This window comes from Panthera pardus, unplaced genomic scaffold, assembly GCF_024362965.1.
Source record: "Panthera pardus isolate Hobbes unplaced genomic scaffold, ASM2436296v1 HiC_scaffold_2, whole genome shotgun sequence".
NCBI lineage: Eukaryota > Metazoa > Chordata > Mammalia > Carnivora > Felidae > Panthera > Panthera pardus.
In genome coordinates this window covers 138,388,094-138,410,445 of record NW_026526765.1, presented here as the reverse complement: position 1 = coordinate 138,410,445, position 22,352 = coordinate 138,388,094, and the positions used below count along the sequence as shown (strand labels likewise).

Below are 22,352 nucleotides of genomic sequence, written 5' to 3'. Positions count from 1 at the left end.
ATGGTGGCTCCACCTTTACCAGGAACTCAAGTCCATACATGTCCGTGCTCTGTCATGTCAAGGGTCACGTGAATGTAGTCTGGTCCAAAATGGCTGCTAGTGCTCCAGCCATCACCTCTGTGTTTTAAGCATCAGTATGAAGGAAGGGAAGAGGAGAAGGTTGTGTCTCTTCCTTTCAGAAAGTGTTCTTACAAGTCTTACACAATACTGGAAAGGGACCTGCAGACTTACCTGGGAAATCATGTGCTCAGCTAAGAATGGGGGCTCTCTTAATTTGAGGAAGTTGGGCAGAATAACTCCTGGTGGGGAAATAGTCATCTTTGCCAGACTGTGGGAGGGATATTATCGCATCAGTCATAAGCCTTGGTGTGAATAAGTCTATCGGCTCCCTTTTTTAAAGCTAGATTTCCAAAGGAAGGAAGACTGGCAAGCATTTTAGGGCACCAGGCAGGGAAGAATGGAGCCTGCTGAATGAGGTGGATGGAAGATATTAAAGACAAACCTCCTCTATTTTACAATTTTGCTCAGAGCCAGAATCAGCTCAACTCCATCTTTCTTATTTATTCGTTTGTACATTTAAAGAATTTGGATTCTATACTAACAGGGAAGGGGTTATGCATCACTTATATTTATTTTGTTTCAAAAGACTACACTTTTAAAAAAAAGATTTAATTCTTGGGTTGTGCTCTTTCCCCTCTTTTATAGGGAAACACCTTCTTATGCCAAGATAGGTTTGGATTTCCATGGTTATTATATTCATCTTTGTCAGTGTGTCCCTCCCTTCCTGTGAACCCCAAAGGGCATGGAAAAATGGCATCATATCGATAAAATGTGATGCCTTCCAAGGCATTCCTTGAATATCCTATGTGCAAATATGGTCAAAATGAATAATTCAGACCAACTGGAGTGAACATTTCTCCACGGCTGCTTGGGGTAAAGCTGGCTGGCTTTGCAAAGTAGTTCTCTTTATAAACTAGCAACATTGCTTTATGATGTGACTGCATGGCAAGCCAATTTCTTAAGTGATTCAAGAATATGCATTTAGTATTTTCCACTCATTTGGCCCTTACAACTAACATATAGGGGAGAGCATCTGGCCATGCTACACCTTGTCAGAATCACTGACGGAAACTTCCTAAGTTTCTCCATTTGACCCCACCAGTCCCCAAAATTTCACTGGCTTCCAGCTACCTCCTCTTTCCTATTTTGATACCTTTAATCGCAATAAGACAGAAATTTCAGGAGGACATTGAGGGAGGAAAGAGATGGTAAAAAAAAAAAAAAAAGAAAAAAAGAGAAAGATACAATTAGGAGTTTGATGATGCTCTCATGTTTGCTCCAAAGTATCTCCAGTGCAAACATGTCCACTTGCAGGAAGATCCATCCCTAATCAAAATGGTGAAGTGGCTGCAAAGAGAACACCTCTGGCCTCTTGGGGCAGCCTTTGCTTTCCCCCTGCACTCACTGTCCCCCAACTACCCCTCCCCCATCCCCACGCCTGTGTGGTAATGTGGATTTCTCTCAGGGATGTTGGTGAGATTAGGAAAAAGATCCGTATTGCATATCATGCAGGGGGAAAATGTCATCGAGAGAGCCAGTTCCAGCAAAATAAAATGACCCCTGTTGGTTCAGGAAAAGTACTGTCCCCAGTATCCCCAGTCTCTCTCTCCTGCTTTTTCCATCTCCAAGGCTTCACCTCCTCCCTTTTCTCTCTTCCTTCTCCTAAAGGGCAACATAAAGCCTGGTGAAAGCTTAGTTACCTTCCCATGAGACATATGAATTGTACATTAAAACAGGGAAGAAGCTCAGTGGGTGGAATGTTCAGCAGAGTGAATCATGGAAAGAGCCGACTCCTGGAGCCAAAGGGAGCTGGCGTTGGTCCCCAGTTCTGTCACTTCAACACTGACTGTCTTGGGCAAGTTACTTGCCTTTTCTGAGTCACAGGGTCTTCAGTTTATAAAACTGAAACAATACCTGCCTCATTTGAGAATTGATTGAAATTATGTGTATAAAAATTAGTGCACTATCTGATGCCTAGTTGGTGTTCAGTATTAGTTCTTTTACCTGATCATAAAGAGACGGGAATTGTTGAGGCAAGTTATGGGGCCTTCCCAGTATTCTGATTGGCTGGGAGCTGTGTGGGGGGTGGGGGGGAGGGAGAGAGAGAGAAAGAAAAGATAGAGATTGTGAGCAAGTTTAGGGGGAGTAAGGTTATTTAATTGCATTGATTTTTCCTGCCTCCTTAAGTCCTTTTGTTGCCTCCAACTTCCGGGTATGAAGGAAAATGGAAAATGAAAACAAGGGGTCCTTGTTGTCAAGGACCTGGATACTGGTCCAACAAGATACTGGAACCAACCGAAGCAATGGTTTGGGGTGATTTCCCCCATGAGCCGATAAAAACCTAATGAAATAATTGTACTAGATGCCTTGTGGGTTTTTCTTAATTTTTAAAAAATTTTTATTTATTTTTGAAAGAGAGAGAGAGAGGGAGAGAACATGAGTGGGGAAGGGACAGAGAGAGAAAGAGACACAGAATCCAAAGCAGACTCCAGGCTCTGAGCTGTCAGGACAGAGCCCAACTCGGGGCTCGAGTTCTTGAAATGAGAAATCATGACCTGAGAGATCATGACCTGAGCCAAAGTTGGATGCTCGACCAACTAAGCCACCCAGACGCCCCTATTCCTTGTGTTTTTTTAGATCCACTTTCTTTTTTGGATGGTGCCAATCAGGTGACATATTTTGTTTCTCTGAGGTTCATTTTCTGTGCTGGCTACTCTGGAGCCAACACATTCTTTTGTCACGTGTTAATATCACTGTCTGAGGATCTGTCCAAATGACAGATAGCTTCGTTTTCTGTGCCAGAACCAATCCGATAGTCTTAAGTGCAAAGATTCAGACCTTCCTTGGCACCAAAATACAGGAACTAGGCATAGGTCTCCCAGCTTTTTTTGTCCCGTAGCAAATGCAATGCCCAACCAGTGTTTTGACATGACCAGAAGGCTGTTCTTGTGCTGTGCGGACCCAGGCTTCTGCTATGTCTACAGGGTCCAGCCTCAGATCAGCTGCTGCTTTCTTCATGGTTGGGAGTGGGCAATACCCACAGAGCCAGACCTGAGTCACCCTTCCAGAAATGCAGAAGGCCCTAAGACTTCCGACGGCAATCTTTCCTGGGGTTTAGACAGTAATCTTCCCCCTGGGTGAAACTGACTCATACTTTTCCCCAAGGTAAAAATTCTTTAGCCTTTTGCCCGTGATGTTTGGGAAAATCATGAGCCATGTTTTTATAAAAATTATTTGGAAGACAGATAACATCTATTATAATATATCATATAATCATATACAGTTATGTATAACAATAAATTAATGATTAATATTGATAATGAAAATAATTTAAATTAAATTTAAAATAATTTAAAATAATAAATTATACATATAATGTAATATATAGTATAATGTATAAATATAAAGTATATTTATATATAATAATAGATATTATCTGTATTATCTATCTTCCATATTATGGTTATTATATATCACATATAATAATATATTATATGTAACTATAATATATAAATAGATATTTATCTAATTGTATATTATCTGTATTATCTAATCTTTATTATCCATATTATCCATCTGTATAGATATAGATACGATAGAGATAGGGATAATACAAGGAAATGAGTTCAATAGCTATAAAAAGAACATCAAGCAAAATTTCAACCTGTCCATCGCGGGGGAGATCTACAGAGATTTTACCAGGAAGGGTAAAGGCCTGGGTGGCATTCTTGGCTTGACATACATGGCCACAATTCATCCATATTCCATTCCCACAATAAAGAAAAGTGGAAACCTGGTAGGTTATAAGAAGTTTGCCCACTCTGGGGGCTTTCCTGATAATCCTCATAATATTCACTGTTGAACTACTTTGGCAGGAGCTCTTGACCTTAGGCTCATGAGCACTCATTAAGTCTGGCATATTACTATGTCTCGAATATAACATATATCATGACCAAAAATATTTGATAAATTATTTCAACAAAATTAGTTTCACTGGTAATAGTAAGAATTTTATTTTTGGCTTTTAAAATGATTATTCTGAGAAGAGGTTCATAGGCTTCAGAGAACTATCAAAAGGATCCATGGCACTAAAAAGCTGTGAATCCCTAAGGGAGTGGAAGAAAGTCTTTTTACATTACCCACAGCCTCATTAATCTCATTGTCACGGTTGCTGGTTCTATCTTCCGTGGTCTCACCACCATGCCCCTGTGGGTGTGTGCCCTGTGTGTCTGTGATACACTGTAACTGTTGATCTTTCTTTGGACAGAACACTTCTTGATACAGTAAAATTCATAATGGAAATTTTCTTCAAATTTATTTCAAAATTTATTGAACAAATCTTATCTGCCAGTTACTCTGCTAGCCAAAGAGGATACTAGGTCCAAAAAAAAAAAAATTACTGTTCTTTGTCACCTTACAATCTAAGGGGGATGTGTGTGTATGTGTGTGTGTGTATGTGTGTGTGTGTGTGTGTGTGTGTGTGTGTGTGTGTAATAACTTCTTGATTTATGTTTTCCCCCCAGATCTTGGAAGCATCTGAGGTTTAATGAGGACTTTCCAGCATTCCAGACTGCTGCCCTGCAATGAAGCTCTGAGTCACGGTCTTTGGGGCTAAGGTATTGGCAACAATGTGGAACCCCAGGACAGCTAACCTGACTAACCTTCGCTGTAACCAGGATCCCAAAAGGGGTCTGGCATGAAATCAGAGCATAGAGAAAGACTTGCTTGTTAATGGAAACAGGAAAGAAAAAAAGGGTTTCCAACAAATTGCAACAGACTTTCCACCATTCTAAAGAACCCACCTTCCTTATCGACCAAGCCGTTCTATGTAGTGACTCCCATTCCAGCCTTTTGCCAGAAACAGAGCATGTCAATCCTGCTGGAAAAATAAAGATAGGACCTCTGACAAGACCTGGAACAGTGATACTCTCAAAACGGTCCAGTAGGAGAATTATGTCAGAAAGTCCGCACAGCCCCCCTGTGATACCATCCCGCAGGCCTGGATTCCGGGTGTGCTATATCTGTGGCCGAGAATTTGGCTCCCAATCAATTGCCATTCATGAACCCCAGTGCTTGGAGAAGTGGCGTATTGAAAACAGCAAGTTGCCCAAACACCTGCGGAGGCCAGAACCCTCCAAACCACAGCCTCTCAGGGGCAGTGGGTCCTACAATCTTCAGGCCATGAACGAAGCAGCGTTTCAAAGTTCCCAGGCTCAGCTGCTGCCCTGTGAATCCTGTGGCTGCACATTCTTGCCAGATCGTCGTCTTGTTCACCAGAGGAGCTGCAAGCCGAAGGATGAGGGGCCCAGAGCACCAAACCCCAACCGTTTTGATGATCTGACTGGTGCCAGGAAAGCTGCTGGTGGCATCCCAGCCCGACCAAAGACTCTCATCTGCTACATTTGTGGCAGGGAATTTGGCACTTTGTCCCTTCCTATTCATGAGCCCAAATGCCTAGAAAAGTGGCAAATACAAAACGACCGGCTCCCCAGGGAGCTCCGCCGACCACTCCCACGGAAGCCTCAGCCCCTTCCAACTGGACAGTCCAACCAAGAGGAGCCAAGTCAAGCTCAGCTGGTGCCCTGTGCAAATTGCGGCCGGACCTTTGCCCCAGACCGCCTTCTGGTACACCAGAGAAGCTGTAGGGTTCAACCAAGTGCACCAAAAATTCAGAATTTGACCTTAGGGAGGAAAGGTGGCCTGAAAGAGTCCACAAATTCCAAGCAGCAAAGGAACATGGCAGTGCCCACTGTGACTGATAAGGTAACTCATGCCACATGAGATGCATTGAGTGGACCTGGGGGTATATTCTGCCTCCAGGGGAGGGAGAGAAAACGATCCCCAGGATGCCCCACTCGTAGGATGTTTTCTTTTTTTTTTTTAATTTGTTTTTAACATTTATTTATTTTTGAGACAGAGAGAGACAGAGCATGAACAGGAGGGGCAGAGAGAGAGGGAGACACAGAACTGGAAGCAGGCTCCAGGCTCTGGGCGGTCAGCACAGAGCCCGACACAGGGCTCGAACTCACGGACCGTGAGATCATGACCCGAGCCGAAGTCGGACGCTCAACCGACTGAGCCACCCAGGTGCCCCGGATGTTTTCTTTCCGTGACTTATTTCTGCCTCCGTGCAGCCCGTCCGACCCCACAGGCTGTATCTCCGATGGCCAAGTAGATGCGAGAACATCCCCGCCTGGTGGGGTTATAGTCCTTTTCCGCTCTGCCTAAAGAAAGAGAGATGGATGTCTTTCTTCCCTGATTCCTCATCCCAAGAATCCTTGGGAGAGACTGTTATTTGAAAATGAGTCATTAATGCTGTGTCTACATTGCAGAGATATAATCCCCATTCCAACGGCCCATATTTATGACCGGTTTATTTTAGTCATCTACCTTAGGAATTCATTTTTGGCAATGCGGGGTTATGCTGAGTTTATCTTGCTAAAATAGAATCTGTGTCAAAAGCCCCAAATGACTTTAGCAACAATTAAACACTGGAGCACTTGCAGAAATAGACGTGCTCTTCAAATACAGCATGTTTTTCTTTGAACACTTACACGATTATAATATGTAGGAGATTAACTCCAGGGGAGTCTCCAAAGCAACGAGGTGTGGGTTCATGGTTCTGGGAAGGGTTTAGCTCCCATTGACGCTCTGTACCCTGCATTTGGGTTGGATGCCAGGCTCTGCTCCCCACTTGGGCAACTGGGAATAAGCATGAGCCCATGGGCCCCCAACCTCTATGGTGAAGTATTGTTTACCTGAAGTGTCAGTGTCAACCGGAATTGGGGAAGAATGTGTGTGGCCCCCCACCCAGCATGGTCCATGTGCTGCCCTTAAGCCCAGGAGTGGGTATACTGTTCTGTGTCATACCTTGCAGAATCTCAAATCATGAGAAGTAGGAAGTGGTCAAAATTTTCTCTACATGGCTTGGTACTAAAACACCCCACCTTGGGGCGCCTGGGTGGTTCAGTCGGTTAAGCGGCCGACTTCAGCTCAGGTCACGATCTCGCGGTCCGTGAGTTCGAGCCCCGCATCGGGCTTTGGGCTGATGGCTCAGAGCCTGGAGCCTGCTTCCAGTTCTGTGTCTCCCTCTCTCTCTGCCCCTCCTGTTCATGCTCTGTCTCTCTCTGTCTCAAAAATAAATAAACGTTAAAAAAAAAAAATTAAAACATCCCACCTCTGCAAGGATTTTTTTTTTTTTTTCAAGTAGACTCCACACCCAGATTTGGACTAGAACTCATGACCTTGAGATCAAAAGTCACATTCTTTACTGACCGAACCAGCCAGGTGCCCCTGCAGGGACTCTTTAAATGGACTGTTTGGGGAAACTGAGGTTACCCAAGCTATCGTAAAGGATTCAACCAGAAGGATTGGGGGGCGGGGGAGTGGAGAAGGCAGCCTTTATTTTTAATGCAACTTTTCTTGCTTACTTTTTTTTTTTATTGCATTATATTGGCAAACTTCTAGTACTTTTCCATAACTTTCATGTTTAAAATGAAATTATTAGAAACTTACTGGTTTACAAGATTCCAAGACAATGATTCTAAAGCCAAAGAGTCAGACTAAGAGATGCCGAGCAAGTTTTCCAGTGAACATTGAAGAAAGAAAGGCTAGTTTCTGTGCCGAAATCAAAACCCAAACTCTTTAAGTGTGGCATGGGCTGCAGGTTGGTCTCATAAACATGATCTGTTTTTCCCATCTTCTAGCTGTTGCTTTCCTTCCAGAACGTGTGGGGTCTGGATTCAGAGAACACAAGAATCTGTGTTTCAGGGCCACAACTCAGAAAGTCCATGAGCTCTCTGATTTGCAGCCCTGTTTCCTGATTGTATGCATTTGCTTCCCGTGGTCTCAGTACAGATCTCAAGATAGGGAAGAGTGTGGTCAGGAATCCTCTGCTTGTTGTAACACATACTCTGTGCCAACAGGCTGAGCACAGCGTGTTCTCAGTCAGTCACGACTGCTAAACGAGGCTGGCCTGGGCCCACGGCTTCACAGGAAGACACCTCCTGACTCACCCAGTCATCTGGAGGGGAGATGTCAGAAGGAGAGGTCAGCGATGGCCCTCAGTGACTCGTGCATTTAGATCAAAGTAGGGGGAGTCCGTCAGAACAAGGGCATCTGGAGGATGTGGCTCTGTCACAGCGTAACCCACCCGGCTCCCAGACCTGAGAAGGCGCGTGTCAGTGAAAAACTGGCACCCATTGCTGTCAGATGTGTGCTGGCCCATTCGGGGACCACACAGGCGTTAGTGGAGGGCATGGGGAGGTCATCCAACATAGGGTCCCTTTAGCTGCCAGACTTAAAGCAAGCTTGCATTAATTAAAATGGAGAAAATGGGTAGGCTTCAGAGAGGCGTAAGATCTCTTGGAGCATTGGACTTTACTTCTTCCCTAGAAGAGATATTTGCCATTCCACAGTGCTTTCAACAGGAAACCTCTCCCGGGTAGTGTGGTTTTCTCTTTGGGTTACGATTTGATCCTGTTCTATTGCTGTTTTTCTTTCTCTGTGTCATTTAAAATTTAGATAGTACAGCTTCCTTGTATCATTTAAAGTTGAGATGTTATGGGACATAATCCATTTCCCATAAAGATCACTGCTTTGTGCACTGTTCGATTTCAGGATTTCATCTGCCTGTGACAGCCGACTTTTGGCTACGACACAACACAGGCCCGTTCTTTTCACAATTCAGATGTGTGTTTCTCTTCTTCTCTTGTCAATCAAAGCCGTTTTCCTCTAGAATCCTTGAGCCGACTTCAGATCAGAATCCGCGATCTTGCCTGAGGCTCTCAGGGGGCTCAATCTCGTAGTGAATTCAGGTGAGGAAAAATCTTTTCAGAACCTTGATCGTAGTGCTGGGAAAACCATTCGTTCCAGTTGGGCAACAGTGACCGTTTCTCTGGCAGAGTGAATTACCCTGTGCTCGGAATGTTCCTTCAACATAGACTGGCTCAGTTCTCTTATGACACAGGGGTTCCTGTTACCCTTCAATCAAATCTAAACGCAAATAAAGGCCGCTGAGACGAGTTCCTCTCCAAGACTTCCATGGGCAGTTTGCTTTAGCTCCGCCTCGCCCACGAAACCACAGTATGGGCTGGAATTGTCCATTGTCTCTTCCAGAAGACAGGCCTGAATTTACCCTTTCTGATCTCACAGGCAAGCTGGGAAGGAGACTAAGCAGGATGTAAGAGAAATAAAACCCTGATGGGGATTTTTATTTCAAAGGTGGAAGTGACCTGGGGTTGCTGCATCCACAGTTTACATGGTACCATGAGCAGGATCACACTTTCTTTCTTTCCTCCAAAAACAGGGGAAAGCCTGCATGAGCAGTGTCTACTTTAGCAGGACTTTAAAAGTGGTGAGAAGCCTAGATGAAATTTGGATGCATAAGATGGAAACAGATAGATTATCGGTTTGAATGTTAGTATTGGCATTTAATCTATTGAATTTTAGTCTATTTAGTAAGTCTATTGTCTCTCCTAGCAAGCACTTTCCTAAGCGATGCCGAGGAGTACAGTAATAGAGCTCATTATTGATCCTTACTTTCATATGAATGAATAAATTTTAATGCTTGCATTTAATATTTGGAAAAAATGTTGCCCTTTTCTAGAAGCTGATAGTATTTCGTTCTTCAACTGCAGGCCTTTTCTGGCTAATGGGAACACAGATCAGCAGTTTATTAAATGTAACTACAAACCAAAATGAAGCCTTTGTCTCATTACCTTTTATTAGGTAGATAATGCTTGGAGTTATTTTCTTAGAATTTTTGTCATAGGATGTGAAAATCCTATACCATATTACAAAATAGGCATGTTTTTCTTTAGGAAATCCTCTATTTCTATAAATCATTCTCTCTGTAGTGTTAAGCTACCTTTGGCATCAGAGATGCTTAGATTTGAGCTAAAAATCCCATCAGACCCATCTCTAGCATCTGGTGCTGCCATCTGGTGTTTTCTTTTAAAGTACAGTGTCTATGCTGTGAAAAATGCTATTCTTTTTGCGTTACCTCCACATACATTTGAGAAAGTGCCCTTAGAATACAAACCCCAGTTATTGAGAGCTACAATTATATATGTGATTTAAATATCATAAGTGCTGTTCCATGGCTAACTTTCCCATTCTCTAAAGGGAAGACTCTCAGCGGGAATATCATAATCAGAAAGACTCAGAAGGGCAGGACACACGTTCTCAAAAGAGTGTGCACATTTGTATCTATTGGGTTTGGAGTTTGTAAGAAGGCATGGAAGAAAGGAAACCAACTTTTATTGAGTACCCTTGATGATCAGTACTATATATTCGTGATCGGAGCTTAATATTCCACAATATAACCATAAGACAGATACTATTTTCGACTTTCTATCTGGGGAGACTGAAGTTAAACAACCTGACCAAAGTTACACAGTGGGTTTGGTAGTGGGTGTCAGAGCCAGACCTAATTGCGAAGACCCTATCTTTTCAAGTCTAAGAGGCGTGGAATGTGTGGGATACAACTTGGGTGTGGCTACCCTGCCAGGCTAGGACTGCTGAGTAAGACAAAGTGGACAGAAGTGTGTTCATTCAGCAAATATATATTGTTAGACATGGGACTAAGTATTAAATATCTAGTCATAAAAAAGACACAGTTCTTGATCTCATGGAGTTTTTATTCTTACAGAGGAAGTGATAGGAAATAAATATAAATAAATATACAGCTGCAAATTGTGCTATACCAGTGAATAATGACAGGAAGTGGACATTCAGAATCTCGGTTAGAGAAAACCTCAGGGAGGAAGCGACATTTCAGCTGAGACCATGACCTGTAAGAAAGAATTGGCCAGGAGGAAAGATGTGAGGAGAAGGGAGTGATAAGAGGAGGAGACATTCTGGCCGAAGCTAGTGTGGCCAGAGCTCAATGAGGGGGGTGACAGGCACACAAGATGAGGCTGTAGAAACACCATAGTCCCTGCAGCTATCCAGGAGACACGCGTCATCAGTTGTGTGGCTCTTGCAGGGATCCAGCTGAGAGCAGATGAAAACTTGGCCAAGGCATTTGGTAGCAAAGACAGAGATAAGTTATATGCACAGAATTTGGTGGTAGTTGGGATGTGGAGGTCTGAGGAGGGGTCAAGCATGGCTCCCAAACTTCTAGCTTGGGCAAGTGCTCTGGTGCCATTTTCTAAGATGGGAAGACCTGAGACAGGGTAGGCTCTTGGAAGTTAAGACCAACGGTTCCTTTCTGGACACGGCAAATTCAAAGTGCTTGTGACATATCTAAGTGGGTAAGTCAGGCTGAATATAGAAGTCAGGATCTCAAAAGAGAAGGTTGGACTGGGATCTATATTTGCGCATTTTTAATATATATTTAAGGTCATAGGAATGAACAGAGAGTTGGGAAAGGAGATGCCAGGCCGAGCCCTGAGGCATTAAATCATTGAGGCACTAAAGGAAAAGGAGCTGGAGAATGAGAGGCTGGAGACACTACAGAAAATGTCACGAACAAGCGTGTGGAAAGCAGGGCGGGATCCTGAAAGGTGGAGCAGGATGAGGGCCAAAAAATAACTATTCGATTTGGCAGTGTGGACTGAGTCTTATAACCTTGGCAAGAACATATCCGGAGTAGTGGTGAGGATTCCAGAGTGTGTGGATGATGAAGATCATGTCTGGTGTTCCTACTGTGACCATCTCCACCATAGACATCGCTGTCCCAAAGCATTTCGCCACAAACGTTTTCACCGCATAACTAATTGGCTGTACGGCAATTTGGCTGTAAAAGATAAAATAACTGGCTGACAGTTTGGTTTCATTTCTCCATTGACAAATTTCCAAATTTTATATTATATAAATCTTAGCTAGTCCCCATAAAGCTCTACACACTGACGAATAGATGTTGTCTTAAAATAGTGAACAACAACATCATATGTAGACTTGAAAGAAAATAGGCTGATAAAACTTACTTGAAGGGGGAAAAAAGAGAGTGTGAAGGCGGATTGCATACTATACTATACTATACCACACGAGAAAATGATAACAGTGACATTGGTAACAAAGCCCACTAACAAATGAATTATAGCATTAGCATTTCTTACACATTTCCCATAGAACTTTGGAATGTCTATCGACAGACATGTGACAATATGCCAAGAATGAACAGAGTAGAAGGCTTTCATAATGCAGTGCAAAGCTCACTTTCAAATATGCATTCTAGTATTTGGAAAACTGATACGTCTCTTTTTTCTAAGTTTATTTATTTTGAGAGAGAGAGCACGAGTGAGGGAGGAGCAGAGGGAGAGGAAGAGAGAGACAGAATCCCAAGATGTAGGGCTCGAACTCACCAACTGTGAGATCATGATCTAAGCTGACATCAAGAGTCAGATGTTTAACAGACTGAGGCAACCAGGGGCCCCAAACTGTTACCTCTCTTAATGAAGGAAGAAATTAATAATTTAATTATGTTTTTATGTCTCCTCATGCCCTTTTTACTGTCCATCTTGTATTTTTTGTTATTTTATCTTTTAAGGTGAGATTGCCTAGTGGCCAGTTAGCCACGTAGCAAACATGCTTGCCAAAGGTGTTGAAGGCAAAACCACCTAGAACCAGTAACAGCAGGATGTGTGTTGAGAAGTTTGGCTCTGAAGACCAGGAGAGAAATAATGCGTGGAGTAGAAATAGAGATGTTGGGCTAAGAGAGGTTTCCTTAAAGATGAAAGTGTCCAGACCATATTTGAATGTTTAGGGTTATGATCCCATGGAGCGAGGGAGGCTGAAGAAACAGGAGAGGGGACAGGGACGAGTGGGAAGCCTGGAGAAGAAACCCACAGCAGTGGGTGGGATCCCAGAGCCCACTGGGAGGGCAGGGTTTCAGGAGGAGGCACCTGTGAATGTCCGAAGGAGGTTGAGTGTGGATAAAGCAAGTGTGTAGACTGCTGGTGGGAAACTGAGGTAACTACAGTCTGTTCACTTATATCTCATACTTTTTTTTTTTACAAAGTACCAGCCAAGCTAATCAAGTCTATCAGATAGGAAAGCGAGGCATAGGGAGAAAAAGGTTAATTTGAAGAGTCTGCTTAGTCCTTTGTCTCTTCATGCCTTGAGCTAGACTGAGTTTCTAAAATCAAGACTAAGGCTCCTGGAGGGACACCTGGGTGGCTCATTCAGTAGAGCATCTGTCTTTGGCTCAGGTCATGATCTCAAAGTTTGTGAGTTCGAGCCCCACGTTGGGTTCCGTGCTGACAGCTCAGAGCCCACTGCTTTGTATTCTATGTCTCCCCCTCTCCCTGCCCCTCCCCCGTTCATGCTCTGTCTCTCTCTCTCTCAAAAGCAAATCAACTTAAAAAAAAAATGTTTTTTAAAAAGACTAAGGCTCCTGGCACCATTTGCCTCTATGATTCCCAAACACAAGAATGACTTGGAAGTCTTGGCAGGCAGTAGATAAAACATTCAGTGGGATCCTTCTGGGGATTAGTACCCTTATGAGCCTTTCCAGCGGCCCTAGTTCACCTCCTCAGCTGTACTGATGTCACGAAATCCAGTGTTGACCTCACAAACTGCCCCCTGATGATGTTCACAGCTGGACTACTGATGTCCAACCCCCCATGTGCCATTTCTTCATCTTTTCTTGGTGCCAACCATGCCTGCATATCAGAGAACCGCTCTAGGATCCCATGGCTCTCAGGTGTACAAAGCACAACTGTAAGGTAACCAGACCAGTCTTCTTCTGCCCTCTTGGTTCTAGAAACCAGGCCTCATGAATCTTTGTGTGTGTATACTGCATGGGTGGACTATGTGTGTATTGAGTGGGGGGTGAGGGGAAAGTGACAAATTTTGAAGCCACAGCATCACCGGTAAAATTGATGTATCACTTCCTAATACAAAAATGTGAAAAGCCATGCTCATCTGTACAAATTACAGGCTAACATAACTATTTTTTAAGGTAAGCTTCAAATTACAATTATATACGTGATGGGAGAGACCACGACAGAGCTACCTCTCCTGCAGCCCAAAGACCAAAACAAAATTAGATAGTCACTGCGTTTGGTGTCCCAGTATGTGGCTTTCTGCTCCTCTAGAAACAAAAATATTAACTGTAAAGTCTGTGAGAGGAGAGTATCACACATGAGAAATTCTAATGTTACGTAGGCCTACAAATGAACAAAGCTACAACATGCCACAGTCCAAAAGAATTAATCCAACTTAAATAATTTTGCACATCTTCATATGCTTACTTCTACCTCTTGCTACCATTAATCTGCTTCCAGCTCCAAACAGACACCCATAGTTTCTAGTCGTAAATACTTCGTAAGTCTCTGCGTGATGACAGGATGGATGTACATAGTGCTTAGAAATCCAAATTCTAAGCTCAACAACTAGGATCTTTCCCAAGATTCTTAGAACTTCACTCAGGCGGTCCAATGCAACCTGGAAGAAGTCATTATTGAAACAGAGGCGATTGTCCTGTGAACAGAATCTTACTGCTAAGCGTCCTATGGTTGAGACTTCTGAATAGGTGGAGTTTCAAGAGGGTCTGACTTAGGACTCTCTCTGTCTGTCTCTCTTTTTTTATGTTTATTTATTTTTTGAGGGGGAGAAAGAGAGACAGCGTGTGAGTGGGGGAGGGACAGAGAGAGAGGGAGATGCAGAATCCGAAGCAGGCTTCAGGCTCTGAGATGTCAGCACAGAGCCCGCGGTGGGGCTAGAATTCATGCACTATGAGATCATGACCTGAGCCAAAGTCAGACGCTTAACTGACTGAGCCACCCAGGTGTACCATAGGACTCTATCTCTTGCTTTCCCTTTATATTTTGTAATTCACCTCCTGCTTATGTTCATTTCTCTTTCAAATTTTTACCTCTATGAGGTTGTCTTACGTGAAGAAATGTCCTATGAATTGAGGAAGGGCCTAATACACCCAGGAATTCAATAAGTTTCCAATATTTCAATACATCAATATTCTAATGTTCTTTGGCCCTCCCTCAGAGCTGGGGGCCCTTTAGCATATAAGCTGAAGACCAATCAGGCATTGGAAAAAACCCCACTTCTGAATACCAGGTCAAATAGTATCTATGCTTGGCTTCTTTTTCTCTCTAACTGTAAATGCTGGAAAAACTGAATGGCTGTCTTAGTTTGTGGGTTTTTCCTGTCTTGCCCCCATTGCTCCCTTCAAGCTTCATTTTCCCTATGACCTGAAAGCCATCTGACCGCAAGGGTCAGGCCTCGTGCCAAAACGAGAAGCACAAGAACCAAACACCAGGGACATCCTCCATCCATTTTCTTCAAGGAAAGTCATTCTTTTTTTAATGTTTATTTATTATTTATTTTGAGAGAGAGAGAGAGTGTGGGGGATGGGCAGAGAGAGAGGGGGAGAGAGAGAATCCCAAGCAGGCTCTGTGCTGTCAGGGCAGAGCCTGACATAGGACTCAATCTCCCGAACCATGAGATCGTGACCTGAGCTGAAATCAAGAGTTGGACACTTAACCTACTGAGATACCCAGGCGCCCCTTCCAGGAAAATCATTCTTAACAAGAATTTGGCAAGATACTTGATTATACACCTCACCTTCTAACCTTCTAAAGAATCAGGGAGAAAAGCAGTTTTATCTCAAATGTGAGAATTTAAAAAAACAAAAAACAAAACCTTCTACCAAGAAACTGTATTCCTTTCAGGAGCAGAGATTCCTGAAATGTGGAATTTGTTCTTTGACTTACATTTGTAACTAAAATTCCAAGCATATATTCAAAATACCAGTAGTTTTTTTTGTATTTTTTAATGTTTTTTGAGAGAGAAAGAGAGAGTGCAAGTGGGGGAGGGGCAGAGAGAGAGGGAAACACAGAATAAGAAGCAGGCTCCAGACTCTGAGCTGTCAGCACAAAGCTCAATGTGGGGCTTGAACTCATGAACGTTGAGATCATAACCTGAGCTGAAATGGGACACTTAATTGACTGAGCCACCAGGCACCCCAACAGTGGGTTGTTATTTAAAAATCAGGTACACGAAGATATTTGAATATTAACAGCATTTCCAAATGATTGGCCAAGGCTTTCTTATCGTTCCGAGGAGCAAAACAAAACTCCAAATCATGAGTAACAGACTCTAATAGTTGGCCAATACACAGGCTGGATTGGAAAATTCCTTAACGTGGCATCCAGTAATTTCCAAAAACAATTCAATTTCAAACAACGATCCTTCCAGATGTGACATTTGGGTAGACTTGTTTGAAAACACCAGAAGTAAATGTGAAATACCAGTGGTTTCTAGACAATCAAACTATGATTGTTGAGGTTTGAGATTGAGCTACGCAGTTACTCCTATGTATGAAAATGCTATTTATACTTCGTCTGCATGTGTATGACGTGCCTGGGGGGAATGGAAACTTAATTATACACATCCAGACTAGTCAAGCTTGTTGAAATTATGCTTTAAATGACCACAGGCAAAATTCTGACTTTGGGAAACGAGTCTCTGGTGACCTGGTCTCATATTCTGATCTTGTTTTCCTTTTTAGCACCTTGTGCACCCTCCCTCCTAGTAGCTAGTAACACCCCCACCCCCCCGCCCCCCACCCCCCACCTCTTGATATTGTTGGAAGAGGGTTGGGAGATTCTGATAAGATCCTTCCCAGGAAAATCTCCTCCAGGGGACTGTTTGCATTTTGAAAGAGGATTTGCTGGGAAGGCGCTGTTCATCCCAAGGGAATGAACATTTGAGGTAGTCAAGAGAACAGACCTAGGAATTTTGCTGGTTTCTCTCAAATCTTACCCAATGACTGACTCTGTGGACATTCTCCATGTCCATTGACCATTGGTGTCCTCTGACCATTGGTGTCCTCACCTCCACCGTGTTTCTAGAAACAGCTGGAATCACATCTGGAATCAGATAATAGGTGGGCAAGAAAATCACAAATCTTTGAGCACATTACTAAACTTCCTCAGCCTTAGTCCCTCCCCTGTGAGGGGTTAAAATGAAAGATCTTTTGCCAAGGACCTGCGATGGTGTCTAACAAATCATTCCCAGTCAGTTCCTTCCTGCCCCTACGTAGTGGCCGTGGCAGAAGACCTACTGTCTCAGTGAACACAAGCTTTACTACTTGCCTAAATGCTCTGTGCCTCAGTTTCCTGCTTTGCAAAATAAGGGCACTGAGTCTTCCCCAGAGGATTATAATGAGAATTCTTGCCCGTTAAAGCATGTTAAGTGGTTAGTACAAATCTTGGCGCTTAAAAGTGCTGGGTAATTATTAGCTGCTACTTGGTCAGATATTTCCGATACTGGAATATTCACAGAGATTTCTCTTTTGTTTAATGTTTGTTCGTTTGCTTTTTTGCTGTTTGTTTATTTTTGAGAGAGAGACAAACAGACAGAGCATGGGTAGGGGAGGGTCAGAGAGAGAGAGAGGGAGACACAGAATCTGAAGTAGACTCCAGGCTCTGAGCTGTCAGCAGAGAGCCCAATGTGGGGCTTGGACTCCTTAACTGTGAGATCATGACCTGAGTCATATTCAGACCCTCAACCAACTGAGCCACCCAGGTGCCCCTGGGATATTCACAAGGATTTCTAAAAGAGATTTTCTTCTTTTCTCCTCAAGTACAGAGGAGAAAAGCTTTCCCTCTTATTTTCCCATCCAAACTTTCTGCCTTCTGTGATATGCCTTGTGCACTTACCACAGACATTTCAATCATTTGGCCCTAATGGAAGGAATCAGGAGTGTGGAAAATTTAAAACAGCAGCAAAGCCCCAACTTCTTTATGTTGAATTTTGTCATGCAGAGAGAGGAACACTGTCAATGGAACGATAGCCATCCAAAGAGCTGCACAGTCCCTCAGACCCTTGTTTTGGCAGCCAGCCATCAGGAGTGGGCCCCCAGCACAGTTACTGTACCCATGGTTACCATGCAGCCTTGGACACCAGGCTCACCTCTTAAAATAGGAGCTTCTTAAGACCTAACGGTGTACTTCAAGACTCCCGTCACCAAGTTCCATTGTACTTGACTCAGTGCTTATATTCAAAGAAAGCAGGGAATTTTGAGTATGACCATCTGTTCATCGTCACTGTACCCCCTTTTTCTAAAACACCTCTATGATACCTGGCGAGTTTTTATTTTTCTTTTAATGTTTATTTATTTTTGAGCGAGAGCAAGTGGGGAAAGGGCTGATGCGGGGCTCGTACTCACAAACTGTGAGATCATGACCTGAGGTGAAACCAGGAGTCAGATTCTCGACCGACTGGGCCACCCAGGCGCCCCCTGACAAGTTTTTAATTCCACAGTCTGAGATTCACTCCTTTGACTCAAAGCACTGACTCTGCAGTACATCCCAACTAAAAGGCAAACGTTTTCTAGATTGTTCACAAACCCTCTTCAGCCCCTGGCACATTAATGTCAATTAGCCACCAGTGCAGCTGATTTCTTAGAAATGAGATATAAGGCAAATACCTCTCACTGGGGAGAGTGTGCAGGAAATAGCTCCTCAGAGCCGTAAGCTCTGGTGCTTTCAGGGATGGTCAGGCTGCCTTTAGGGCAATGGGGAGCGGTAGAGTCTGTGGCATTATGTACACAAAGTCCCACCTAAAGATGTCACATTTAAAACTTTTGAGAACATTGTGCTGGTCAGGTAGAACATGCCTGTCTATTGGGTGGCGTGGTCATTGATCCAACAGTTTACAGTCTGAGATCCCGAGTATGAGGCAGCAGGGAGGTAGTTCTGGGGGGGCAGTCTGGGTGAGATGCTATAATGGGGACAGACTGAGTCGTGAAAGACCCATGAAAGGCCGCACATAGTTGTGTGACAGTTGTGTGCATGGACCCCTGGCACCCACACTCCATGCCTGAGCACAGGGTAACTCACCCCAGCCACCAACATCTATTTGGGTCACCTGTGGGAATCCCCAGAACAATGAGGCCATTAGTGTGGGTCAAACATCCAGGAACCAATCCATCCAAGAATTTTACAGGGCCACAAAAAGCACAGGATCCTAGAGAGATTCCCCAATCTGGAGTGTAGTTTTCAGAACTTACAGGTTGAGTTTAAATATATCAGTGGGTGGAGAGGTTAAGAAATGCTTCCTCCACTCAGTGGGTACCTTCGTCACCCTGTCCCTGCGTCTTGACTAACCCCGCACGGTGTGGGCTCTGTGCATGCCACATAGGGATCTGTCCACCTGACCTACTTTACCAGAGAAAGAGCTTTGGAAAAAGTGAAAAAAATATTTCCCAAGTAAAGGTGGGGAGTTAAGTATGATCATCCCAACTCATCCCAAGTTCTGTACCTAGCATGGTGCCTGGCACATGGCCTGTAACCGGAAGATTCTTCCTGAGCAACAACATCTGGGCTACACTGAATCACCTCCTGACAGACAGCCCATTCCTCCAGATGCATTTCCACTTAGGGTAGGTCTCAACCTTCCAGAAGCCCAAGCTGTGCTTTTAGTAGGTGTGGCTACGTTCTTCCCACTCACAACGCAACTTCAGTATCAATATATTTTTTTAAATTTTTTAATGTTTATATTTGAGAGACAGAGAGAGAACAAGCAGGGGAGGGGCAGAGAGAGAGGGAGACACAGAATCCGAAGCAGGCTCCAGGCCCTGAGCTGTCAGCACAGAGCCCAGTGTGGGGCTCAAACTCAAAAGCCGTGAGATCATGACTTGAGCCGAAGTCGGACACTTAACCGACTGCGCCACCCTGGTGCCAGTATCAACATTTAGAACCTTATTGCTTTACTGGGTTTGTGAAGTTGGAAACAATCTGATTCAATGCAGATACTTACAGACTGGCCATACTGTGCTCGTTACCAGTCACCTCTGAGACATACAGTATGCATCAACATATTGTTGATCTATATGTGGGACCTGAGAAAGGCCCAAGGCCAAGTCCTGAGATGGGAAGGATTATCATGTGTATCCCTCTCATGGCATCACTTTTTAATTTTGCATCTTTACAAAAATCATTAGAGATTAATGATCGCAACTAGATGGGTTGAAAGCGTCTTAAGCTCAGGCACCTTTTTCTTTTCTTTTCTTTTTTTAAATATGAAATTTATTGTCAAATTGGTTTCCATACAACACCCAGTGCTCATCCCGGGGCGGGGGGGCACCTTTTTCTACTGTACTCATCAAAGTCATGGTTTAGACCAACAGGGATGGTTTCTTTTTTCAAGATGTTCTCACCCCTGGCTTCCTTGATTCCTTTCTGACTCGACTCGCGTTAATGGAAGTCCCCAAATGAGCCCAAGATATATGGCTGTTTTGATGTAGGGATGTTATGATGCACCCTTAAAAAAAAAGGACAATTACACTTTCTGCATTTTTGGTTTCATGTCCAAGTAGTGTGTGAAGCATGTCACTTGGAGGAAAAAGGCAGGCATTTCATTTACATACATATTTGGTAATAAAAAGACATCTTTTGCATTTTGATATTGTTGCTTTGACACAGCCCCAATGAAATGACCTTCTCAAAAGGAATAGGCCAACTGCTTCCATGACAGCAGATAAACCCAGCAAACTGCTGCTTCCCAGTGCGCAAATATGGGAGGCTGCTTCTGCTCCCTGGTAGCAGATCACTAATTGTACTTATGACCCTTCTAGAACCAAAGGTCTCAGCACACTCTCTCTCTCTTTCCTCTTGAGGGGAATGAGCTTAAAGAAGATAAAGGTAGGTTGGAGGGGAGGCAAGGACAAAGCCAAGGAAAATGTAAAGGAATGAGATAGTGTGAGGCAAAGGGAACCTTTGGATATCCCTGACATCAACTGAGGAAAGTGACTGACCTGACCTGTGTCTTTTGTGCACAGGTTCACACACACACACACACACACACACACACACACACACACTCACTCACATACTAAAGGACTTTGAAGTTCCTCTCGCCGAAAGATGAGAAACTGGTGTCAGTAATGTTTCAAACAGACCAGATGCCATGCACATGGGCACAGAGGGATAGCCTTGGCTTTCAAACTATTCATCTCTGCCCCAGGGCTAGGGCCTGGCAATCTAGAATTGGACTTCTCTGGATGAAATTGTATGTGAATGGGGTTGCCACCTGGTGCATTGTCTCTGGCAAAAAAAAAAAAAAAATTTGACGTCCTGGAAAAAAAAAAAAAAAGAAACAAAACTCAGTGAAACAGTTTGTAATTCTCTCCAGTCCCTTTTTCTTTTTCCCGTTTTCTTCAATGGTGTTTATTTTTTTCTTTTTTCAGGAATTTCTCAGGAGACAAATTAAAGGGTTTAGAATCTAGATGACTTAACAATAGTCTCTAGTGCCTGGCACAAGTCACTGTAAAATCCATTATTTGATTCTGCAATTTCCTCTGACAATGTGTACTGCTGACTTGGAGCCGACTGCATGCCATGAGCTCGGCAATGCAAAATACTCGCCTAAACTAGGTCTGTGTGAGAGGTTTTTAACCGGCTATGCTGAGGAATGATAGACAAACAAGAAACTGCATTCATTAAATATGTGAGATTCAGTGAGTTTTCACAGTTTTATATACCTGTTACATGACCACCATAATCAAGATAAAGGAAGAAGATCTTTGGGGTGCCTGGGTGGCTCAGTCAGTTGAACATCTGACTCCTGATTTCAGCCCAGGTCATGATCTTGCTGTTTGTGGGTTTGAGCCCCACATCGGGCTCTGTGCTGATGGTGTAGAGCCTGCTTGGGATCTTCTCCCTTCTTCTCCCTCTGGCCGCTGCCCCTCTGCTAGCTCATGCTTTCTCTCCCTCCCTCTCTCTCTCTCTCTCTCTCAAAAATAAATAAATAAACTTAAAAACAGATACAGAACCCCCACAGATTCCATATACCCCTTATTCTTCCTTCCCCCTCCAGGCAACCCCTGATTTGATTTTTAAGCCCTACAGCCTAGTGAGGATTTTCTACCACTGGAAGCAGGCAGTAATGGACTCTTTTGTGTTTGGCTTCATTCAGCATAATGATTCTGTGTGTTATCCATGTTGGCACAAGCAATGGTAGTACTTTTTTTTTTTTTTTTTTTAGAGTTTATTTATTTTTGAGAGAGAGAGAGAGAAAGAGAGTATGACTGGGGGGTGGGGCAGAGAGAGAGGGAGACACAGAATCCAAAGCACGCTCCAGGCTCTGAGCTGTGAGCACAGAGCCTAACAGGGGGCTCGAACTCACAAACCATGAGATCATGACCTGAGCCGAAGTCAGATGCCTAACTGCAGTCAAATGCTCTACCACTGAACTACACCCCCTCAGATGCCTAACTGACTGAGCCACCCATATGCCCCACTTTTTTTTTTTTTTTTTTTTTTTTTCTGAGTAATAGTCCGTTGAATAGCAGTATTATGCTTTATCTATTCATGGGTGTTTCC

At 43.6% G+C, this 22,352-nt stretch overlaps 1 protein-coding gene and 1 long non-coding RNA gene across 4 annotated transcripts in view; one reads left to right on the top strand and one right to left on the bottom strand.

Moving 5' to 3' along the window:
- LOC109278878 (zinc finger protein 474) overlaps window positions 1-22,352 on the top strand; it is a 125,733-nt gene that overhangs the window by 47,445 nt on the left and 55,936 nt on the right. Inside the window, exon 4 of one of the 3 annotated variants that reach the window (XM_019469562.2) lies at window positions 4,584-5,823. In XM_019469562.2, coding sequence (XP_019325107.2) covers window positions 4,792-5,823 — 1,032 coding nt within the window. In that variant the 5' untranslated portion in view covers window positions 4,584-4,791. Of the gene's footprint in view, window positions 1-4,583; window positions 5,824-13,612; window positions 13,731-22,352 lie in introns of those variants that run through there. The other 2 variants (XM_053907535.1, XM_053907536.1) reach the window with 2 other exon arrangements.
- LOC109278879 (uncharacterized) lies at window positions 11,355-14,367 on the bottom strand. Its single transcript, XR_002085875.2, has 2 exons — window positions 14,259-14,367; window positions 11,355-11,800 (listed from the first exon to the last, which is right to left on the bottom strand). It is a non-coding gene; the product is annotated as an uncharacterized LOC109278879 (long non-coding RNA).